The sequence below is a fragment of the Rhinoraja longicauda genome, chromosome 31, assembly GCF_053455715.1.
Source record: "Rhinoraja longicauda isolate Sanriku21f chromosome 31, sRhiLon1.1, whole genome shotgun sequence".
Taxonomy (NCBI): domain Eukaryota; kingdom Metazoa; phylum Chordata; class Chondrichthyes; order Rajiformes; family Arhynchobatidae; genus Rhinoraja; species Rhinoraja longicauda.
In genome coordinates this window covers 15303252-15322301 of record NC_135983.1, presented here as the reverse complement: position 1 = coordinate 15322301, position 19050 = coordinate 15303252, and the positions used below count along the sequence as shown (strand labels likewise).

General features: G+C 40.3%; 2 protein-coding genes across 9 annotated transcripts in view; one reads left to right on the top strand and one right to left on the bottom strand.

Moving 5' to 3' along the window:
- LOC144608375 (kynurenine--oxoglutarate transaminase 3-like) overlaps window positions 1-18118 on the bottom strand; it is a 29983-nt gene extending 11865 nt beyond the window's left edge. The window contains exons 1-8 of one of the 7 annotated variants that reach the window (XM_078426075.1): window positions 17773-18118; window positions 15366-15507; window positions 13689-13747; window positions 12701-12842; window positions 11641-11790; window positions 10178-10264; window positions 8874-8999; window positions 3332-3452 (exon numbers count right to left, since the gene is read on the bottom strand). In XM_078426075.1, the coding sequence (XP_078282201.1) occupies window positions 3332-3452; window positions 8874-8999; window positions 10178-10264; window positions 11641-11790; window positions 12701-12842; window positions 13689-13747; window positions 15366-15437 (757 nt within the window). In that variant the 5' untranslated portion in view covers window positions 15438-15507; window positions 17773-18118. Of the gene's footprint in view, window positions 1-3331; window positions 3453-8873; window positions 9000-10177; window positions 10265-11640; window positions 11791-12700; window positions 12843-13688; window positions 13748-15149; window positions 15249-15365; window positions 15508-16993; window positions 17591-17656 lie in introns of those variants that run through there. The other 6 variants (XM_078426068.1, XM_078426069.1, XM_078426070.1 and 3 more) reach the window with 6 other exon arrangements.
- LOC144608373 (volume-regulated anion channel subunit LRRC8A) overlaps window positions 17917-19050 on the top strand; it is a 35099-nt gene continuing 33965 nt past the window's right edge. For both annotated transcript variants that reach the window (XM_078426064.1, XM_078426065.1), the window contains exon 1: window positions 17917-18293. The gene's annotated coding sequence lies outside the window, so the exon portion shown is untranslated. The remainder of the gene's footprint in view (window positions 18294-19050) is intronic.

Below are 19050 nucleotides of genomic sequence, written 5' to 3'. Positions count from 1 at the left end.
GAAAGCAGTCTATGTCATGCAAAGGTCGGGTCAACCAAAAAGCCAGAATTGCCTCAGTAGAGAGGACACTCAAATTACTAAAGAACAGATCTTGGCTGGAGCTAAAGATAATGGGTCTCAGTTTTCCACAATAAGGTGAATTGATTCATGATTGGATGTCAGGCAAGCTGACAAATAGAATAGACATACAAAGTAGTTGAAAGAAGTGTAAGCCAACCTTAGGTTTATTATTATCACGCGTACTGAGCTATGGTAAAAAAAAATTGGTTTGCACGCTATTCAAACAGATCAGATAATACGATAAATATATACAATTAAGTCAAACTCAAGTACAATAGATAGAGCAAGATACAGTGTGCAAAATATAGTTCTCAGCATTGTGCACATTAATTCTATAGACAAAGTCCAATGTCCACAATGGGCTTGAGGTGAATTGGATAGTACTCTAGCTTATGGAAGGACCATTCAGAAACCTGGTAACTGAGGGGGAAAGCTGTTTCTATGACTAGTGGTGTATGCTTTCAACTTTCTTTACCTTCTGCCAGAAGGGAGCAGGGAGAAAAATGAAATGACTCGAGACAAGTCTTCGATTAACCCTTGCAGCTAGGAATTCTGTCGTCACCAGCTGGATATAGAGGAGGGAGCAAAGAAGGATTTTATGCAGTGACCCCAGAGGAAGAAAACAGAAGCTGTCCATGGAAATGTTTCTGTTATTGGAGGTAGGAAACAAATAATTTGAGAAGCTTCATTGCTCTGGTCCAGCAGGAAGAGATGCTGGACTGCCATCAAAGGGATTTACCAGAGTTGCTGCCTCAAAAAGGCAGCCAGCATAATCAGAGACCCAAATCACTCTGGCCACACACTCATTTCACCCCTTCCATTGGGAAGAAGGTACAGGAGCCTGAAAACTGTAACATCCAGGTTCAGGAACAGCTTCTTCCCTACAGCCATTCAACTATTAAACAATACAACCTCAAATAAGTTCTGAACTACATAGACTATTCTTGTTATTATTGAACTATTATTGTGTTTTTTATGTGTATATATACACATACTGAACTTTTTTTCTCTTGTTTATTATATTGTTTACAGTGTACTATGCTTACATATTCTGTTGTGCTGCAAGAGGAAGAATTTCATTGTTCTATCTGGGACATATGACAATAAAACACTCTTGACTCTTGGAAGATAACTGAAGTGAAGCAGGTTAAACATTGATTCTTCAGCAAGCTTCCTGCAAAGTCACAAAGATTGCTGTTCCTGATTTATAGTATCTCAATACCCAAGATTAATGAAAGACAAACTCTGGCACACATCAGCACCCTACAAGCTGTCAAAAGACATGTTCAGAAACTTGAGAAGTGAGGGAGGGAAGAGTGAGAGTGTGTATCAATATGTTTGGAAGGAAGAATGGAATAAGATTTGCAGCCCATGAATAGAACAATAGTTGAGTGACAGGAAACAATTGTAAGGAGCAGCTGTTTATAAGAATGCAGTGAAGTACAGGGGTCTGTTTGAGAGAAGCTGTTTTTCTTAATATATATTAAATGACTTGGACTTGAGGGTAAAGAGCCTCAATTTCCAAGAAGTAGAGAAATGCAATTTAAGGTCTCAGCAAAAAGGGTAATCTTGGACATTTAGTGCTAGATTAGTAAATAAAAGAGAAATTGCAGGACATAACTTAGTGATTTAGTGCTGTTGGAGATAGTGTATCAGTACTGGGCTTACTGGAGGTGCTTTCGTCGGTTCAGCCAAGAGAGCCTTCCAAAAACATACAAAATATCTGCAATAACAGACAGAATCTGTTCTCTATAATCTTCTAGATTATCAAAACTGAATATTAATTAGTGACGTTATGCAAAGTATGGAAACACATATTGACTGTAAACACGAGGCCGCCTTAGTTTAAACAAATAAAGTAGTTACAGTCCTCTCCAGATTGAAGATGAAGGGACTTCAAATGAGTTGTGCATGCCTACGATACTGATTTCCAAAGAGATGAAAATAAAGAAACGTTTGAGTCAAAGTGCTGCCAGTCTCTATGATCCACTTGGGACACTAGATCAATTTATGCACTCGTGTTTAGCTCAGGGGTGGGCAACCTTTTTGTTAATGTGGGCCAGATCATGAATTAATGAACAGGCAGCTGGCCGGTTAGAGACATAAAAAAGCAAAAATATACATTTTATTAAAACACAACTTATTATATTTTGCATTAAAAAATTTAAAATTAAAAAATGTTTTGAACGATTTGTCCTTAACCAATGTCTACCATGTGTGATTAGAAACATATTTAATTCATAATTTATTTCTATTAAAAATCTTTTTAATTTGTAAAAATACAGGAAACTTTAAAATGTAAACATTTTAAACCAGGAATTGGCAAACTTTTTTTATAAAGGGCCAGATATTAAAGAATTTAGGCTTTGCGGGCCAAGAGACAAAATCGAGGATATTATGTAGGGTACTTATATAACAAGGAAATATATTTTTCCTCAAATTCTTTATTGACATATTCAAAATACAGTGATACTGAGTACAATTTTTTGTAACACTGGTCTACTATTGAGAAGAATGGCTTTTTTTTTGGTGATAATATTTCACTTAATTGGGGTAGAGAGTTTGTGTTCCCTATCATCAAAATCGATTGCAAGTGTTCATCTGTTAATGCAGATGTAGTGAGATTTTACATATTTCATCTCTGAAAATGCCTTTTCACACAGATATGTACTGCCAAATACTGATACAAGTCCACGACTATATGATTGTAATTGAGCATTTTCATCACTTGGAAGATATTTATAAAATTCTATTGGATTCTTCTCTCGATATTTGCCTTTTAGCATGTCATTACATTGCTGATTAATCACATCCAATTGAAGGTTAGGTGGAAGCTCCTCAATTGCACAATTTAATGGATTTTGAAACATGGAATTTCTTTGTAAATTTGTCAAACTAAGCCTTGTTCTGTTCCACACATTCTTACCACCATTTTAGCAGATTGCACTTCAGGTGGCACTGAATCAGTGCTTTCTCAACTTATTTGAAAATATTCTCGCCTGTAGTTGTTCCATGCAGACTATTTATAGAGGCCAATTCTTCAATCACTTCAAACACAGCAGTGAATCCTCGAATAAACACCAACAATTGAGCGGTGTCAGTAACATCTGTTGACTCATTAAAAGCCGAGAAAAACCATTCAAAATCATTTGCCTTGTTTGTTAATTGACTATTAAAGTTGTTCCCAATGTCCTCAATAAGTAAACCCAATTACAAAATTACTTATTTTCTGGAACTATTAATACCTGCAGTTACACACATGCTTTCTTACCAATTCGCTTGTGTTCATTTGCATCATACACGAGCCATTCATACACCTCATCACTAATACACAAGGCATTATGTTTTACACAGAGCTCTGCGATCACCTGCAATTCTTCACAGTTCAAGACCTAAATTTGGGTAAAATAAAGAACTGTTGAGTAATACGTTTGAAGCAAATGGAAACCAACCTAAACTTCCTTTCTTTGTACTCTGTCCCACTAGATTAATCATTCTTTCATCTCATGGTTCCTCTTTTCAGTCAGGTCACGGAACTGACCCACTTCCTATTACTCATTAGAATGGAATGTCAGTCACAAAGCAGAACATGCTGTTTTCACGTCTTTTCTCATTCTGAACGAGCCTGATCAGACTGTTTACAATTGTTTGGACCCCAGCAACAATGTTTTATCAAAACAATCTCCAGCCTTCGTTTTCATGGAGAAAAGAATGTTTCTTACCATTGTATTTCATGGCTAAAAGGCTTGGGTAATAATAGAACATGTCACCAAATTAAAATATAGTCTGTATTTGCCTCGGCATGTCTTAGGAACATCCCCAAGAGCTTTACTGAAGATGAATGTTGAAAAACCATGTGATGTAATTAAATGCAGCAGTTGTTTTCCCCACAAAACAGCAAGGAGATGTTTTATTCAGTTTCACTGGGCAAGTCAGATGAACCTTGTGATCTCTAGCAGTCCCAGGGCGCTAATCCCTAATATCTTGAACCACTGAAACAGGCAGAAAGGAATTGCTTGACTTGCTAGCTGCCACCCAGGAAACACTCCGTTTGTCTCAGACTGATGAAGACCAAGTAAATTTGTTACTGGTTTGTATTTTTGTTATTATTATTAAAAAAGCATTTTAATGCCATATTTCTATTCCACAAACACTCCTTTCAACATCGTGGGCAAACACTTTAGACATGTTTTAAAGCCCATATTTCAAAATGTGATGTGAACATACCCCTTGGTTAATATTTTCAAGCATTTGGCGGTAAGAATGACCTCATAAGATCAAGAGCGTGGACTGGACTTGAAAATGGCGCCTAAATTGGCGCCTCTTGTATGTGGTCTCAGTGGACTATTTCTCTACACTTTGCTAATCAGGGATTGTGCTTAGGTATGGCAAAACTTTACTGAAATGTATGCAAAAAAAGAATTTCACTGTGCGTTTGTATATGTGACAATAAACCACTTTTGGCTATTGAACCAGAGACAAAATTCTACCTCACAGTTTAGCTAAATAACTGTTCAAATGAATTGTGACAAAAATCCCAATATTTCCTAGGATTGGTTTTGGAATGGTGTATGTGGGGTAGAGTGAAACAGAGAAACATAGAAAATAGGTGCAGGTGGAAGCCATTTGGCCCTTCGAGCCAGCACTGCCATCCATTGTGATCATGGCTGATCATCCCCATTCAGTAATCCGTGCCTGCCTTCTCCCCGTATCCCTTGATTCCACTAGCCCCTAGAGCTCTGTCTAACTCTCTTTTAAATTCATCCAGTGAATTGTCCTCCACTGCCTTCTGCGGCAGAGAATTCCACAAATTCACAACTCTGGGTGAAAACGTTTTTTCTCATCTCAGTTCTAAATGGCCTCCCCTTTATTCTTAGACTGTGGCCTCTGGTTCTGGACTCCCCTAACATTGGGAACATTTTTCCTGCATCTAGCTTGTCCAGTCCTTTTATAATTTTATATGTTTCTGTAAGATCCTCTCTCATCCATCTGAATTCCAGTGTATACAAGCCCAGTCTTTCCAATCTTTCCTCGTATGACAGTCCCGCCATCCTGGGGATTAACCTAGTGAACCTACGCTGCACTGCCTCAATAGCAAGGATGTCCTTCCTCAAATTAGGAGACCAAAACTGCACACAATACTCCAGATGTGGTTTCACCAGAGCCCTGTACAACTGCAGAAGGACCTCTTTACTCCAATACTCAAATCTGTGAGCTGTGGATGATGATGGTAGGGAGAACATTTTATGGGGGTGCAAGGGAGATAAGTGCAGATGAAGTAGAAAAGGGGGCAGAAGTAACGGCAAGCTTGATGGTACATAGTTCCCTGTAAACGTTAATTGAAGGGTGGCACAGTGGTGCAGCGGTAGAGTTGCTGCCTTACAGCGCTTGCAGTGCTGGAGACCTGGGTTAGATCCTGACTATGGGTGCTATATGTACGGAGCTTGTACGTTCTCCCCCGTGGGTTTTCTCCGAGAATTGGCTTGATACAAGTGTAAATTGTCCCTAGTGTGTGTAAGACCTTGTCAATGTGCGGGGATTGCTGGTTGGTGCAGACCCAGAGACCGAAGAGCCTGTTTTCACGCTTTATTCTAAACTAAACTAAACTAAGGTGAAGTAGCTAGGTGGTGAGGAGTTGCGTATCATGTTACAGTTGCACGTTGGTTGGGTTGCACTTGGAATATTACGATACAATACGGTAGAACCTTATTTATCCCAGGAGGGAAATTAATTTGCCAACAGTCATAAAAACCCACAAAATTCCATGAAACATAAAATTAAAATGATGAGTGGAAAGGCTTTGGGGATGTGGGGAGGAGGGGGGAGGGGAGTCAGTCTCATTCTACCCCATGACAGAAGGGGGAGGAGTTGTAAAGTTTGATAGCCACAGGGAAGAAGGATCTCCTGTGGCGTGCTGTCCTGCATCTTGGTGGGACCAGTCTGTTGCTGAAGGTACTCTTCAGGTTGACTAGTGTGTCATGGAGGGGGTAAGCTGTATTGTCCAGGATGTTCCGCAGTTTGAAGAGCATCTTCCCCTCCAAGACCACCTCCCATTAATCCAACTCCGCCCCCAGGATGGAGCCAGCCTTCCTAATGAGTTTGTTGATCCTATTGGCATCCGCAGTCTTCGCCCTGCTGCCTCAGCACACGACAGCAAAGAAGATGGCACTGGCTACCATCGATTGGTAGAACATCTGCAGCATCTCACTGCTGACGTTGAAGGAGCGGAGAGCGGAAGGAGAATTGTGTGCAGTTCTGGTCACCACACAAGAAGGATGTGATCAAACTAGAGAAGGTGTAAAAAGGATTCACAAGAATGTTGCCTGGATTGGAGGGCTTGAATTATTAAGAAAGGTTCCACAGGCGAGGTCTGTTTTCTCTCAAGCATATTAAATATGAGAGGCATGGAAGAGATACCCAGTGTCTCTTTTTCATGGTAGGGGTGTCTACAACTAGAGGATATAGGTTTAAGGTGTGAGGGAGGAGATTTAAAGGAGATCAGAGGGGTACATTTTTAATTGGACGCTGGAATCTTGAATGAGCTGCCTCAGGAGATGGTGGAAGCAGGAACATTAACAACATTTAAGAGACATTTGGGCAGGCACTTTAATGCACAGAGCATCGAGGGACATGGTATTAATGCAGGTAAGTGGGATTAGTACAAGCATAAGCACGGTGGGCAGAAGGACACCCTGCTCAGCTGTAGAACTCGAGTAGTAGTGCTGTACAGCATTTATTGGCCCATGAAGCAATCTTTGCCATCCTTTACCTGCCAAGTTAAAATTGGAAGATACTTAAATATTGAGATGAACTTTCTGTCATTGGGGAATGGATTTGTTGCCACCATTAAAACCAAAAGTGGCTTGGAAGTTTTTGGGGTGTTAATGTTCCCCAATGTAAAAAATCAAAATGGAAGAGGCACGTTGATAAATATTGTGTTCTACTATAGCTGGATTCTCAAAATGATTGGAGCAATAATAATTGAAAACTGTGGGTAGGTCACAGCATTCCATTTCAATATACAGATACAGGCCTTGGAGTCAATCATCAAACTTCTTCCACAGAGTAGTGGGTATATGGAACAATCTCCATGAGGACGTAGTTGAAGGAGGGACAATAACAACATCTAAAAGACAATTGGACAGGTACATGGATAGGAGCGGTTTCGAGGGGTATGGGCCAAATGGGATTAGTTTAGATGGGCATCTTGGTCAGCATGGACAAATTGGGACAATGGGCTTGTTTTTGCGATGTATGACTATGACTCTACATCACTTAGCCACAACATATGGCCATCTACCTATTTCTTCACTTCAGGTGGCCTAGTTACACTGTCACATAGATGTAGCTCAGAATTTACTAGAAAGTGGAACAGTACTTTTGAAGAAAATCAAGGCAATAAGCACACTGCTTTAAGTCTGCTTATTTACTATGCTGCCAGGTTGTGGATCATTTGTGACCCACTTTGATCATACCAACTGCAATGCCTATATATACCATGCCCATTTGCCTGCATTAAGCCCTTATCCCACTCTGCCTTTGCTATTAAACTACTCGCAAATGAAGGCATGAATACCAAATGCCTTCAAAGCTGTCCTTCTTGTATCAAAATCACACATGCACAACAAGGAAAGCAATGAACGCAACATTGACCTCTGGGGAAATCACGCTGCCTAATTCACTTTAGACAGGAAAATTTGATGGCAATTTTCATTACAATATTCCTCCACCTGCAGATGGTGCTGTGTTCTAAACTTTCAGCTAACTGCAGTCACAAAATAATTATTTACAATGATTGTTTACGGACTAGAGTTTGTTTTGAAGTATCAGCCATTTTCAAGCAGTCTAGAAGGCAAAATAGGTTAAAATAAAACCTCACATCTGCTTCAGAAATGCACATTAAATTTCAAGCCAATATCCATTAAGTCTCCTTTGCATTCACCCAAAATCCAGCCCTGCTACATCTAAATGCACTGTTCCACCTACATTTTGTCAAACTATCAGCCCAAACCAAACCAGGATTAAAACAGCAGTGTTACTAGCACAATAACAGCAGATATCATGTGGGAAAAAAACTTTTTGTTTATCAAAGCTAAAAGTTAATTGTACATTGTCTACCAAGTGATACTCATTGTAAACCTATTAGTCATTATAATTTTGTTAGCACTCCTGACAGCAGAGCAGAAAATCGTTTTGAACCACGGATGTTAAGTTTTCATGAGAATCTTTCTCCAGTGCTTAAAATGCAAAGTGGAAGTGGACATGGCTCAGTAGAAAAGTGTTAAATTAAAACATCACAGAAGCGGTTTGTTTCATTCAGTAAGCGAATGCATAGAAGAAGCTTGTATCTGTTTTAGATTTCATTGAACTTCATCACGTTGTGAAACTAGTTTTGCTCCACAGACAATTGGTATTTTCTAAAGACCAGCAGTCCTCTCCCATCATTAGAACAGCGTTGCTAATATAATTCAATATTCTGGTCACCACGACTACCTTCTGCAAATGGATCACTCCAAACAGCACCCATGTAAATTCTGCCACATCAGTTGTCAGGTAGCTAAACCTTCATTCTTCCCCAATTGTCATAATTCCTCCTATCTTGATTCAGTTATACCTGCACCCTCAACCCCCCCCCCCCCACCCACCCCACCATTCCTCCAACCCTGCTTGATCTCACTTATTATTTCCTCCTTAAGTGTAGTTGCACAGAAGAATAAGTTAATAGTAAACATTCACTAAATATTTTAACAGTCTAATATTTACAAGTGGATTATCAATAATTACTTGTATATTAACAGGCTACACAGTCTTACCTTGCCAAGAGGGTTGTTTGGAGTGTTGATGACAATTGCTTTAGTACGTTTGTTGAATTTATTTGCTAATTCAACAGGATCCAATACCCAGTCGGCACTAGTCATTAACCTTCCAAATACTGGTTTCTGAAAGAACAATAGGTAACCTCCAAAATTTGTTTGGATAACAGGAATGCTTTGCTTCTCTTATCGAGTTACACAGATATTAGTTCATTCTTGCAGCTACTTTTGCTGCTGTTCAGAAAATAATTTTACAGAAGTTACACAATGCGGCAAGTGAGTATTCAATAATGTAAAGTAACATTCGTGTTCAAGGGTAGGTAGAACAATATGATATCTATGACCAGGCCAATAATCATTCATAAACTAAATTCATCAAACATGTGATTTTAATCTACAGGAAGGATGTTGTTATGTTGGAGAGGGCATTAGAGGGATTCAGCAGGGTGTTACCCGAGCTTGCAGTCTTAAGTTATAGGTTGATTTTTGTTTCTGTGAAGTTTAGGGGTCTGAGGGGTGATCTTATGAGGGTGTACAAGATGATGAAGGGCAAGGGTGTACAAGATCATAAAGTGAATGCTCAGCCTATTTCCCCAGGGTAGAGGATTCTAAATCTAGAGGGTATAGGCTTCGGGCAATAAGGGAGATATTTAAGAGGGACCTCAGGGCAACTGTTTCACTCAGAAGGTAGTCCGTATCTGGAATGAGCAGCTAGGGGAAACTACAGAAGCAGATACAATTACAAGTTTTAAAGGACATTTGGACATATACCTGTATATAGATAGGAAGGGTTTAGAGCACTGTAGCCCACATGCAGGAAAATGGGACTTGCCCAGTATGCCATCTTGATTGGCATGGACAAGGTGGGTCAAATGGCTTGTTTTCATGTTAGACAGCTCTATGGCCTGAAGACAATCTCAAGTACTAAAGCAATGTAAATACTTATTCTGTACAGAGCTATTGACTTTGTGTCAGGATAATATATTGTGGTCTTGAATTTTAAACAGAACTTTAAACATAATTTTGCAAATAAGCTTGGTTGGTGATAAGGGTTTAAAAAAGAGTTAAGTCTGTCTGAGATTTAATCATGCATATTTTAATGTAACAGAAAAGTGTGATAGGATCTTTTGACATGTTCTCACTATCTCTCGAATCAGCTCTAAATTCCAATCCTGGTGTACGTCAGTAAAATATCTTTACATCGAAGAGATTTTCTTTAAATTTAAAATATTCTAATTTTGAACTCTGCAATGCAAACCCAGTAATAAAACAAAAGTCATTTTGATTTGGCTCCAGAGACTCACCGGATGCAGTGAAATAAACACTGGCTGCCCACCTGCCATTCGAACCATAGGCTCATAACAATCAAAGTAAGGCTCAATGATAATCACCTATATTGAAACAGAAAATGATTTCAATCATAAATAGGAACCCAGGCTAAATGTTTCACTCTGCATTAACGCTAAGCAGCTAATTGCAAGATCAGTTTATTCAGAAACAGGTAGGCAATAAAAATCTGATACTTTTTGACTGTTTCTTAAGTGATGCTCCACACTAAATGAGCCACTTAAGGAGCTGCTGAAGAATACCTGTGCTTTTCGCTTGTTACTTGTTTGTTGCAGTGTTGTGGGAATGTTTTTTGCTCTTTGCATTGCTCATTATGAAGCACCCTTTTAAGTACCTTTTTATATTAACAAATATTATGAAAGGTAGGTTGAAAACACCTTATCAAATTCTAGCAAACTGAAGTAAATTTTAACAAACTATCAATTGTACGTTTTTTTAGTTGAAACTGACAAGTTCTGAGAAGCTAAAGGCTTCCAATCATAAACCAAAACAGATTAAAATTCCACATATAAATGTTATCAACTGTTGCTAGGGCTCAAAAATGAAGTCCTCACACAGGAAAAATTATTCTTCCAGAAAAGTCATCAAGATTGAAGAAGTATAGAATCTACTACATGGATTTTAAAACTGGGGGCTTCATTCATTGTTATCTGCATCGTATTTTTACTGTTAATTCTGATATATAAGCTGGGCTTTTTCACAAAATGCGCATTCAATAGGAGTATTTACTGAATTGGTAGAATACAAGAGACTTAAGGTCCACACAGGATCAAGCTCCAAAGGGTCCCTCAATAAAGGATCCCCACGATGTTTGAAAAAGTTTAAAACAGGTACTCGATTTTTTTTTAGTTAAAAAAATGTGCATACTGATTACAAGGTATACAGTTTTTACATAAGTTCAAATAGATTGTTATAACAACAGCCTTGAAACCTACAAATATATAATGAACTAAATTGACTCAGTTACCATCTCATTGGATTTTTTAAAAATGTGATTAAAAGCGGAGTGATTTAAAAAATAGTTTAATATTGAAAACTAACATTTCTAACAATTATCAAATGCAATTTAGAGATACAGCGCGGAAACAGTCCCTTCGGCCCACCGGGTCCGCGCCGCCCAGTGATCCCCGCACATTATCCTACACACACTAGGGACAATTTTTACATTTGCCCAGCCAATTAACCTACATACCTGTACGTCTTTGGAATGTGGGAGGAAACCGAAGATCTCGGAGAAAACCCACGCAGGTCACGGGGAGAACGTACAAACTCCGTACAGATGGCGCCCGTAGTCAGGATCGAACCCGTCTCCGGCGCTGCATTCGCTGTAAGGCAGCATCTCTACCGCTGCGCCACCATGCCGCCCAATATCTTATCACAAGTCTTAACTTTTCTGAGAGCATCAACAATATCCACCTACTTCATCCCCATGATCAATCATGGCCTGAAAGAAACAGAATAGGGCCTCGTATGCCCCAATTGTCACGAGCACCTCATTGAATGGATCAATGTCTTGGCTCATTAATTTCCCAAAAAGCTTTGCCAGAATTTTCACCAGCGGAGGGTGACCCTGAAAAGTACAGAGGAACAAACAAAAGAGAATAAGTTACAAGGTGTGATATTTTTAATTGAATCTATGAATCAAAAGATCTAGCATTAATCTAGATAATCATTGTTTCACAAAAAATAATACGATTTTATCAATATGATTTTTTTTAAATCGGGGCTATAATTTGTGACCAAGAGCCTTAATTTTTAATTTGTTCATGGCACAAGCAACTCTAACAAAGGAAACATACTTGTTACTTATCACTAGTTGCTTTTAATTGCATAATTTCTGAAATAACTCAACATCTGAGGACTTTATCAGGCACACAAGGTCTGCCTGGAAAGACAATGGATCAGGAGGGTTTTACAATTCTGGTTTCATAGATGTTTAGTTTCATTTAAATTCAGATATGACTAAGTTCACATCTGCCTGCTCTTAAATTTCTGCCAAATTAGTTACTATCGGCAACACCACAATATCTAACTCCAAGCATTTTTTTCAGCTCATACCCCAATGGTTTTCACAAAATGCTCGTACTCTGTGCATTTCACTGTTATATACAACCCCAAGCATAAATGAGGTACTGGCAAATAGAAGGCATGATGGTCAACTGTAACAGATTAGGATCTAAACCAAACCACAATTCCCTGTTCTGTTTTGCTATGCCATACACACACTTTCTGGGGAAAGGATAATAATCAGAAGCAGAAACACGGCAGACTCCCTCCCCCATCCACAGTTCAGAACTGGGCATTGCATTGCTCAACACCGAGCAGGAAAATGGATGTATCACTGAAACATAAATAACACTTTGTAGAATTATTCATCTTTACAATACATGGCCATTTCAAAATGTGGTACAAAGCAGCTCTTCAAAATAACTGAACAATGCACTAAATATTTACTGGAGTATTGCTCCACAGATACTCACAAAAGCCCTCGTATACTGGTTCAGACCACCATTGATGGCCTTTGTGTAAGCTTCTTTTACAAAATTTGGAGGCGAGAAGTCAGGAAATCCCTGTCCCAGGTTGACAACAGAATAGTCAGCAGCGAGTTGAGTAAATTCCACCCTAAATAATGTTGGAAGCAAATGCACATCAGAAATCGTTTTTAGGAATTTTCGTACCTTCCTCCAGGCATTGGACAAAAAGACCTGCTTCTCGCGGCGGAGGGTGTCGAGCAGATCACTCACATTAGGCATCTCTGGCAATTGATCAATTGTTGGACAAATTACAGAAAATGATGTCAATTTACCATTGATTACTAATGTGTTTAAGAATGGTCTTTGTAAACCCAACTTGTTCCTTAAATTGGACAACAGGATTAACTGCACTTGTACCTGCTCCAAAGGCTCATTGACCTGCAACTGTACTATAAAAATACTGAGACATGAGGGAGTTGGGCAGGCGAGGACTTTGTTCCTTGGGGCGTACGAGGGTGAGGGGGTGATCTTATCAAAGTATATAAAATCATGAGGGGATTAGATAGAGTGAATGCAGAGTCTTTTTCCAAAGGTAGGGGAATCAAGAACTAGAGGACATAGGTTTAAGGTGAAAGGGAAAGTTTAATAGGAATCCGAGGGGCAGCTTTTTCCACTCTGAGTGGGTATATCAAACAAGCTGCCAAAGAAAGTACTTGAGGAAGGTACAATAATGACATTTAAAAGACATCTGGACAGGAAAGAGGGATATGTGTCAAATAGAACTAGCTTAGATAGGCACATGACCGAATGGTCTGTTTCTGTGCTATATAATTTATGACTGTCTCACTTTGAGAGGAATCTTGCCATTGTCAGAGCAAATATTGAAGTGTGTTTCCACATGATATTCTATTCACTGAAATCTAGCAGCAGACAAGGTTTGTTAATCCCTATTTGTAGTCAATAAATCATCCCCATAAACTACAAATGAACTTACCAAACATTCTTGTCCAATCCTTCAATTCTGCAAGAAGGTTTGTGGTGGGACATCTTTACCTGAAAAAAAGGCAACCATATTTTATTTGCAATAATCAAATAGATTAAAATCAAATAATTATGATTAGGTAATGTGCTATTTAAAGGTTGTACCCTGTGCATATTAATACCGCTTTCGTGAAAAACAATACATCTGATAAAGCAAGCAACATTCCACAAACAAGCGGAATAATAGTATATCCTGAGGAAGATGAGCAAAATACATCAATAAATATGCAAAATAAGCATGCCGGTGGAAAATGAACCAGTAGTAAATAGCCAAGCGATGCATTTGACAAATATAAGGCAGCCAGTACAATAAGGCTGCAAGTTAGATAAGCTCACAAAAGGTGCCTATGGATACAGATTAATAAATTACTAAAACAGTAACCACGAGAGAGACTAAGATGGGGGGATGGATTTACAAAATGCAGCTGAATTAATATCTTACAAAAGGTTATCACACTACCATTTTTCTTGCTCTCTGACCTCCATGGTGTTGGATGTGGGTGCTTTCCTAACTGGTTTCTCAATCTACACAAACTTTCAGTGATTAGTGCGCATACACCCCCAGCTGTCTCAACTCCTGCAGTTGTTTTAGAATTGAATCCTCCAGATTAAATTGTCTCTGCATTCATTCGAAAACGAACACTTCAAATCAGTGTTAAATTTCCGCTGTTGCCTGATACATTCCATCTGCTGTTTACATCCTCTTGAAGTCTGTTGATATCGACCTCATAGCTCACCACAATACAAGAAGGAAATCAAGAGACAGGAATTTTTCGTTGTCATATGATGAAATTCTTAGCAAATGGACAAAGTATTTTAAGGATACCAGGAATATATCATGACAGAAACTGTGGAGAAGAATGGGTAGTTGTCAATGCAGAATATCTAAGCTGAAGTTGAGACACAGGGAACATAAACTAGAGAAAAAATGGGCAAATAATTTGTCTGATGCACCTTGTGTTAGTTTCTTCAAAAGAACAGCTAGTTGTTGCAATTCTGTGAACCTTCATGAATTGTCATGCACATATTTGTTTTTAAATTCCTGTTGGTAGCCTTTGGCTTTGAGACATTTAACCGCAACTACCGAACCATTAATCTTTACTATCATGAAAGGGAGGAAGTTTGAGAGAGATTTCTCAACATTCCTCTTTTAGCTAACACTGAAAACAAATTTATCATATCATATCATATCATATCCTATATCTACAGCCGGAAACAGGCCTTTTCGGCCCTCCAAGTCCGTGCCGCCCAGTGATCCCCGTACATTAACACTATCCTACACCCACTAGGGACAATTTTTACATTTACCCAGCCAATTAACCTACATACCTGTACGTCTTTGGAGTGTGGGAGAAAACCGAAGATCTCGGAGAAAACCCACGCAGGTCACGGGGAGAACGTACAAACTCCTTACCTGTGTCTCCGGCGCTGCATTCGCTGTAAAGCAGCAACTCTACCGCTGCGCTACCGTGCCGCCAGTAATTATTTTCCGGTGGGAGCAAGTTCTAAACAAAAATATCTGCCAGGTTCCTTAACATTAGTCACTGCATTTATAGAAACGTCTTCCTTCCTTTACAGCCAGTTGATTCTTCATAGCACAAAGAGTTATTACACAAAGTGCATTATTCACCTTTTGACTATTCAAAATGTTGTTGATCAAAGTGTTATTTCTGATGACCGATTGTGCTGGTCCTCTCAGCATATCTGCTATCTTCTGGGTAAATAGGAACCAGAAAGATACCCTTACAATCCTTGCATCCACTGAACATCATCTGCCAAAATTGAAGATACAATATGCTAAACAGTTGTATAATTACAGAAAATGGAGAAAAAAAAAGCAGTTGTAAGCAGGACAAAAGAGAAGACCCAGGTGTTACAAAATGAACGATCCCTACAAAATTCTGAAAAGGGAGGGGAATATGTGCCTGATGGTGGAATATTGTTGGATCAGGCTGAAGGTTGAATACAGAAGCTGGTGGGATGGATGACAGGAGAACCGTTCTACTCCATTCATTCTTTCAAAACCCGTTTGGCAGGGGCACACTGGGCAGGGTCTATATGTGAAAAGCACCTTTGATAAGTGTAAGACGAAGACATATTAGACTAGACATTCTGGAGTCAGAAGCAAAAAACAAAGTGCTTTGGTAGGATCCCAACCTGAAACGTTATCTGTCCTTTTCCCTCCACAGAAACTGCCTGACCTGTTGAGTTCCTCCAGCACTTTGGATATTTTTAAATATATGCAAAATGTTTAATGTATCCATGTTTTGCAGTGTGGCTTTAGTATAACAGGAAATTGAAGGAGATTGCTTTGCATTTCATTTTAGTCGGTAGAGCCTGAACAAATTTCCAAACACTTATTTTGATTATTTTAGAATATTTATAAAACAGCTCAACACCAGTCAAAAAATTACTTTCAGCTGTGAACGTTTCACATCTATATACTTATTGATAGGTGATGAGGCAGGTGTAAAGTTATATATTAGGTGCTATGACAATAATAACATGTTGATCCTCTATCCATGACATAAATTTGGGAATTTACGATATTGTTTTAGTAGATCAAAAACCATAATCTTGAAATCTTAGTGAGTTTATCCCATAGAAGGTGCATTAACAGTTCAAAAGTGCCCTACATCGAATGCACATTCATCATCTTAAAATGGACAGCAAAAGAGACACTAACAGCACCTTGACAGCAACAAGAAAATTGACTGGAATGTCAAGTAACTGGCTACAAAAGTGGATAATAACACCAGTGTCCTGATGCACTTTTGAACCCAAGATGGCTTGCCAACATTGAAAGTTAGGAAGCATATGTGAGTAATGACCATCATGACTGGAATGGAATGGGCTGTATGGAATGGGCTTCCGGTGGAAGTGGTGGAGGCTGGCTCGATTTTATTATTTAAGAGTAAATTGGATAGGTATATGGATAGGAGGGGATTGGAGGGTTATGGTCTGAGTGCAGGTAGATGAGACTAGGTCAGGGAGAATGGTCGGCGTGGACTGGTAGGGCCAGACAGGCCTGTTTCCATGCTGTAGTTGTTATATATGTTATATGTTATATGACAGATTATTCCAAGATATTTGATATTCACCATTTATTAATTATAAAATGAACCTCATGAGACCACACACGTGACCAGTCATATTTGACCTCTGACCATAAATAAACATTGTCAGCATAACATATAAAAATTTCACATGATAAACTTCGACATATATAAGTCATATATACAGTACAAAACAATATACCTGTAATGCTTTCAGAATTAGAAGAGATGTATGTCACAATTTTTCACATTTTTGGTCACACACATGAATAAGAATGGCCCTAATGCAGACTAACCAAAGTCCAATAAAGCTACACATTGACTTCTTGACTCTATACTCCATGCCTCAACCGATGAAGTCAAGCATACCATATGTCTTCTTAACTTCTTACAGTCAAATGGAACTGATTGTTCATTTTATTCTCAATGTATCAATTTCGTTTTCTACAATGCACCTCTGTTAGTAACGGTGAAAAGTAATGCACATCAAGAGTACTGCAATTCCCACTCCCTCAGACAGGTGCCTGGACTTTAGTCTCAAATCAACAAATCATAAACGTTCTTCAGGCTGGCATAACCTTGTAGTTCGATTTGAGACATTAACTTTGTTCTTTTGTCCATAATCGTCACTAATTTGCTGGGTCACTTGTTTACTTCTGGAATTCCCGCAGCATATTAATTTGGGAAATAAAAATACAGAGGGCGGGGTGAAGAGGATTTAAATAGATTACATGACATAATGACAAATATTATTCCTCTGCCCTCCCCTGCAACAAAAGGTGATCACTCCAAACCTGCACAATTGTGTATCTAAAAATGAGTACAATAATTTGAAAGAAAATTAAATAGACCCATAAACACACACAATCCAGTGGACAGGGCGAGGGTTTCCAGAAACTTTTAACCAAGTCCATCCTCCATCCCCTCCTAGTTTGTCAGATACTAGTGTCTTGGGTGTTTTACAACAAACCAAACACTTACTGACACAGGACTTCGTTTCCCCGTTAGTGCGGGTAGTCAGGGAACGGCCGTGTGACGCTTGCTGGTACTTAGACAGACTGACTGGTGGTGCCGGGACCAGTGGTGTTGGGGTTCGGCACTCGGGGGACCGCCGCAGTGTAACACCCACAGCTGAGGGCGCCCCTATGGGGCTGGCCGGACCCGCCGGGTGGTGCACATTGCCCCTCGCCCCTGCCCACATAAGAGACTGACCGCGACTCCCTTGTCGCGGCCGCCACTTCCAGTTTATTCTGTGTTTTATAGGTCGCCCTGTTCCTCTACGGACGGGAGGCGGCGGCGACGCCGCTTCCGGCGGGTGCTCGCAACACTTCCGGCGGGGTGGGGGATGTTTTTGTGCGGGGGACACGGCGCCTCTTCGGAGCTGCCAGAGTGACGGGAGGGAGCCCGGGACAAGCAGGCAGACAGGGGGGAGCCGGAGCCCCGGGCCTCGGCAGCCAGCAGGAGCCGGAGCCATGGGACAAGCTGCGACAGTAGCGAGGACGGTGAGCCGGTCCCTTTCTCTGAGGCAGCACGCCGGGGGTGAGAATGGCTGGGACACTGGGGAATGGAAATGACTGGGGAGTGAGAATGGGAATGGCTGGGACACTAGAGAGAGGGTCTAGCTGGCTGGGACACCAGGTAGAGGGAATGGCTGGCGAGTGAGAATGGGAATGGCTGGGACACTGGGGAATGGGAATGGCTGGCGAGTGAGAATGGGAATGGCTGGGACACTGGGGAATGGGAATGGCTGGCGAGTGAGAATGGGAATGGCTGGGGTACTAGAGATAGAGGGACGAGCTGGCTGGGACACTGGGTTGAGGGAATGGCTGGGGAGTGAGAATGGAAATGGCTGGGACATTGGGTAGAGGAAATGGATGGGGAGTGAGAATGGAAATGGCTGGGACACTAGGGAGAAGGAATGGCTGGGGAGTGAGAATGGGAATGGCTGGGACACTAGGGAGAGGGAATGGCTGGCTGGGACTGGGGAGAGGGAATGGCAGGGGAGTGAGCATGGGAATGACTGGGACATTAGAGAGTGAGAATGCCTGGCTGGGGAATGGGATCGGCTGGGACACTGGAGAAGGGGAGTGACTAATAGCTCGCGATCTAGTGGAATGGGAATGGCTGGCAATCTGGGGTTGGGCAAATGACCAGCGCCCCATACTCTGGGGAAGGGAAATAGACTGGGAGCCTATCTTGTGGAGACTACGGATGCTGGAATCTGGCTCAAAAGCACCAAACCACTGGAGGAACTCAACA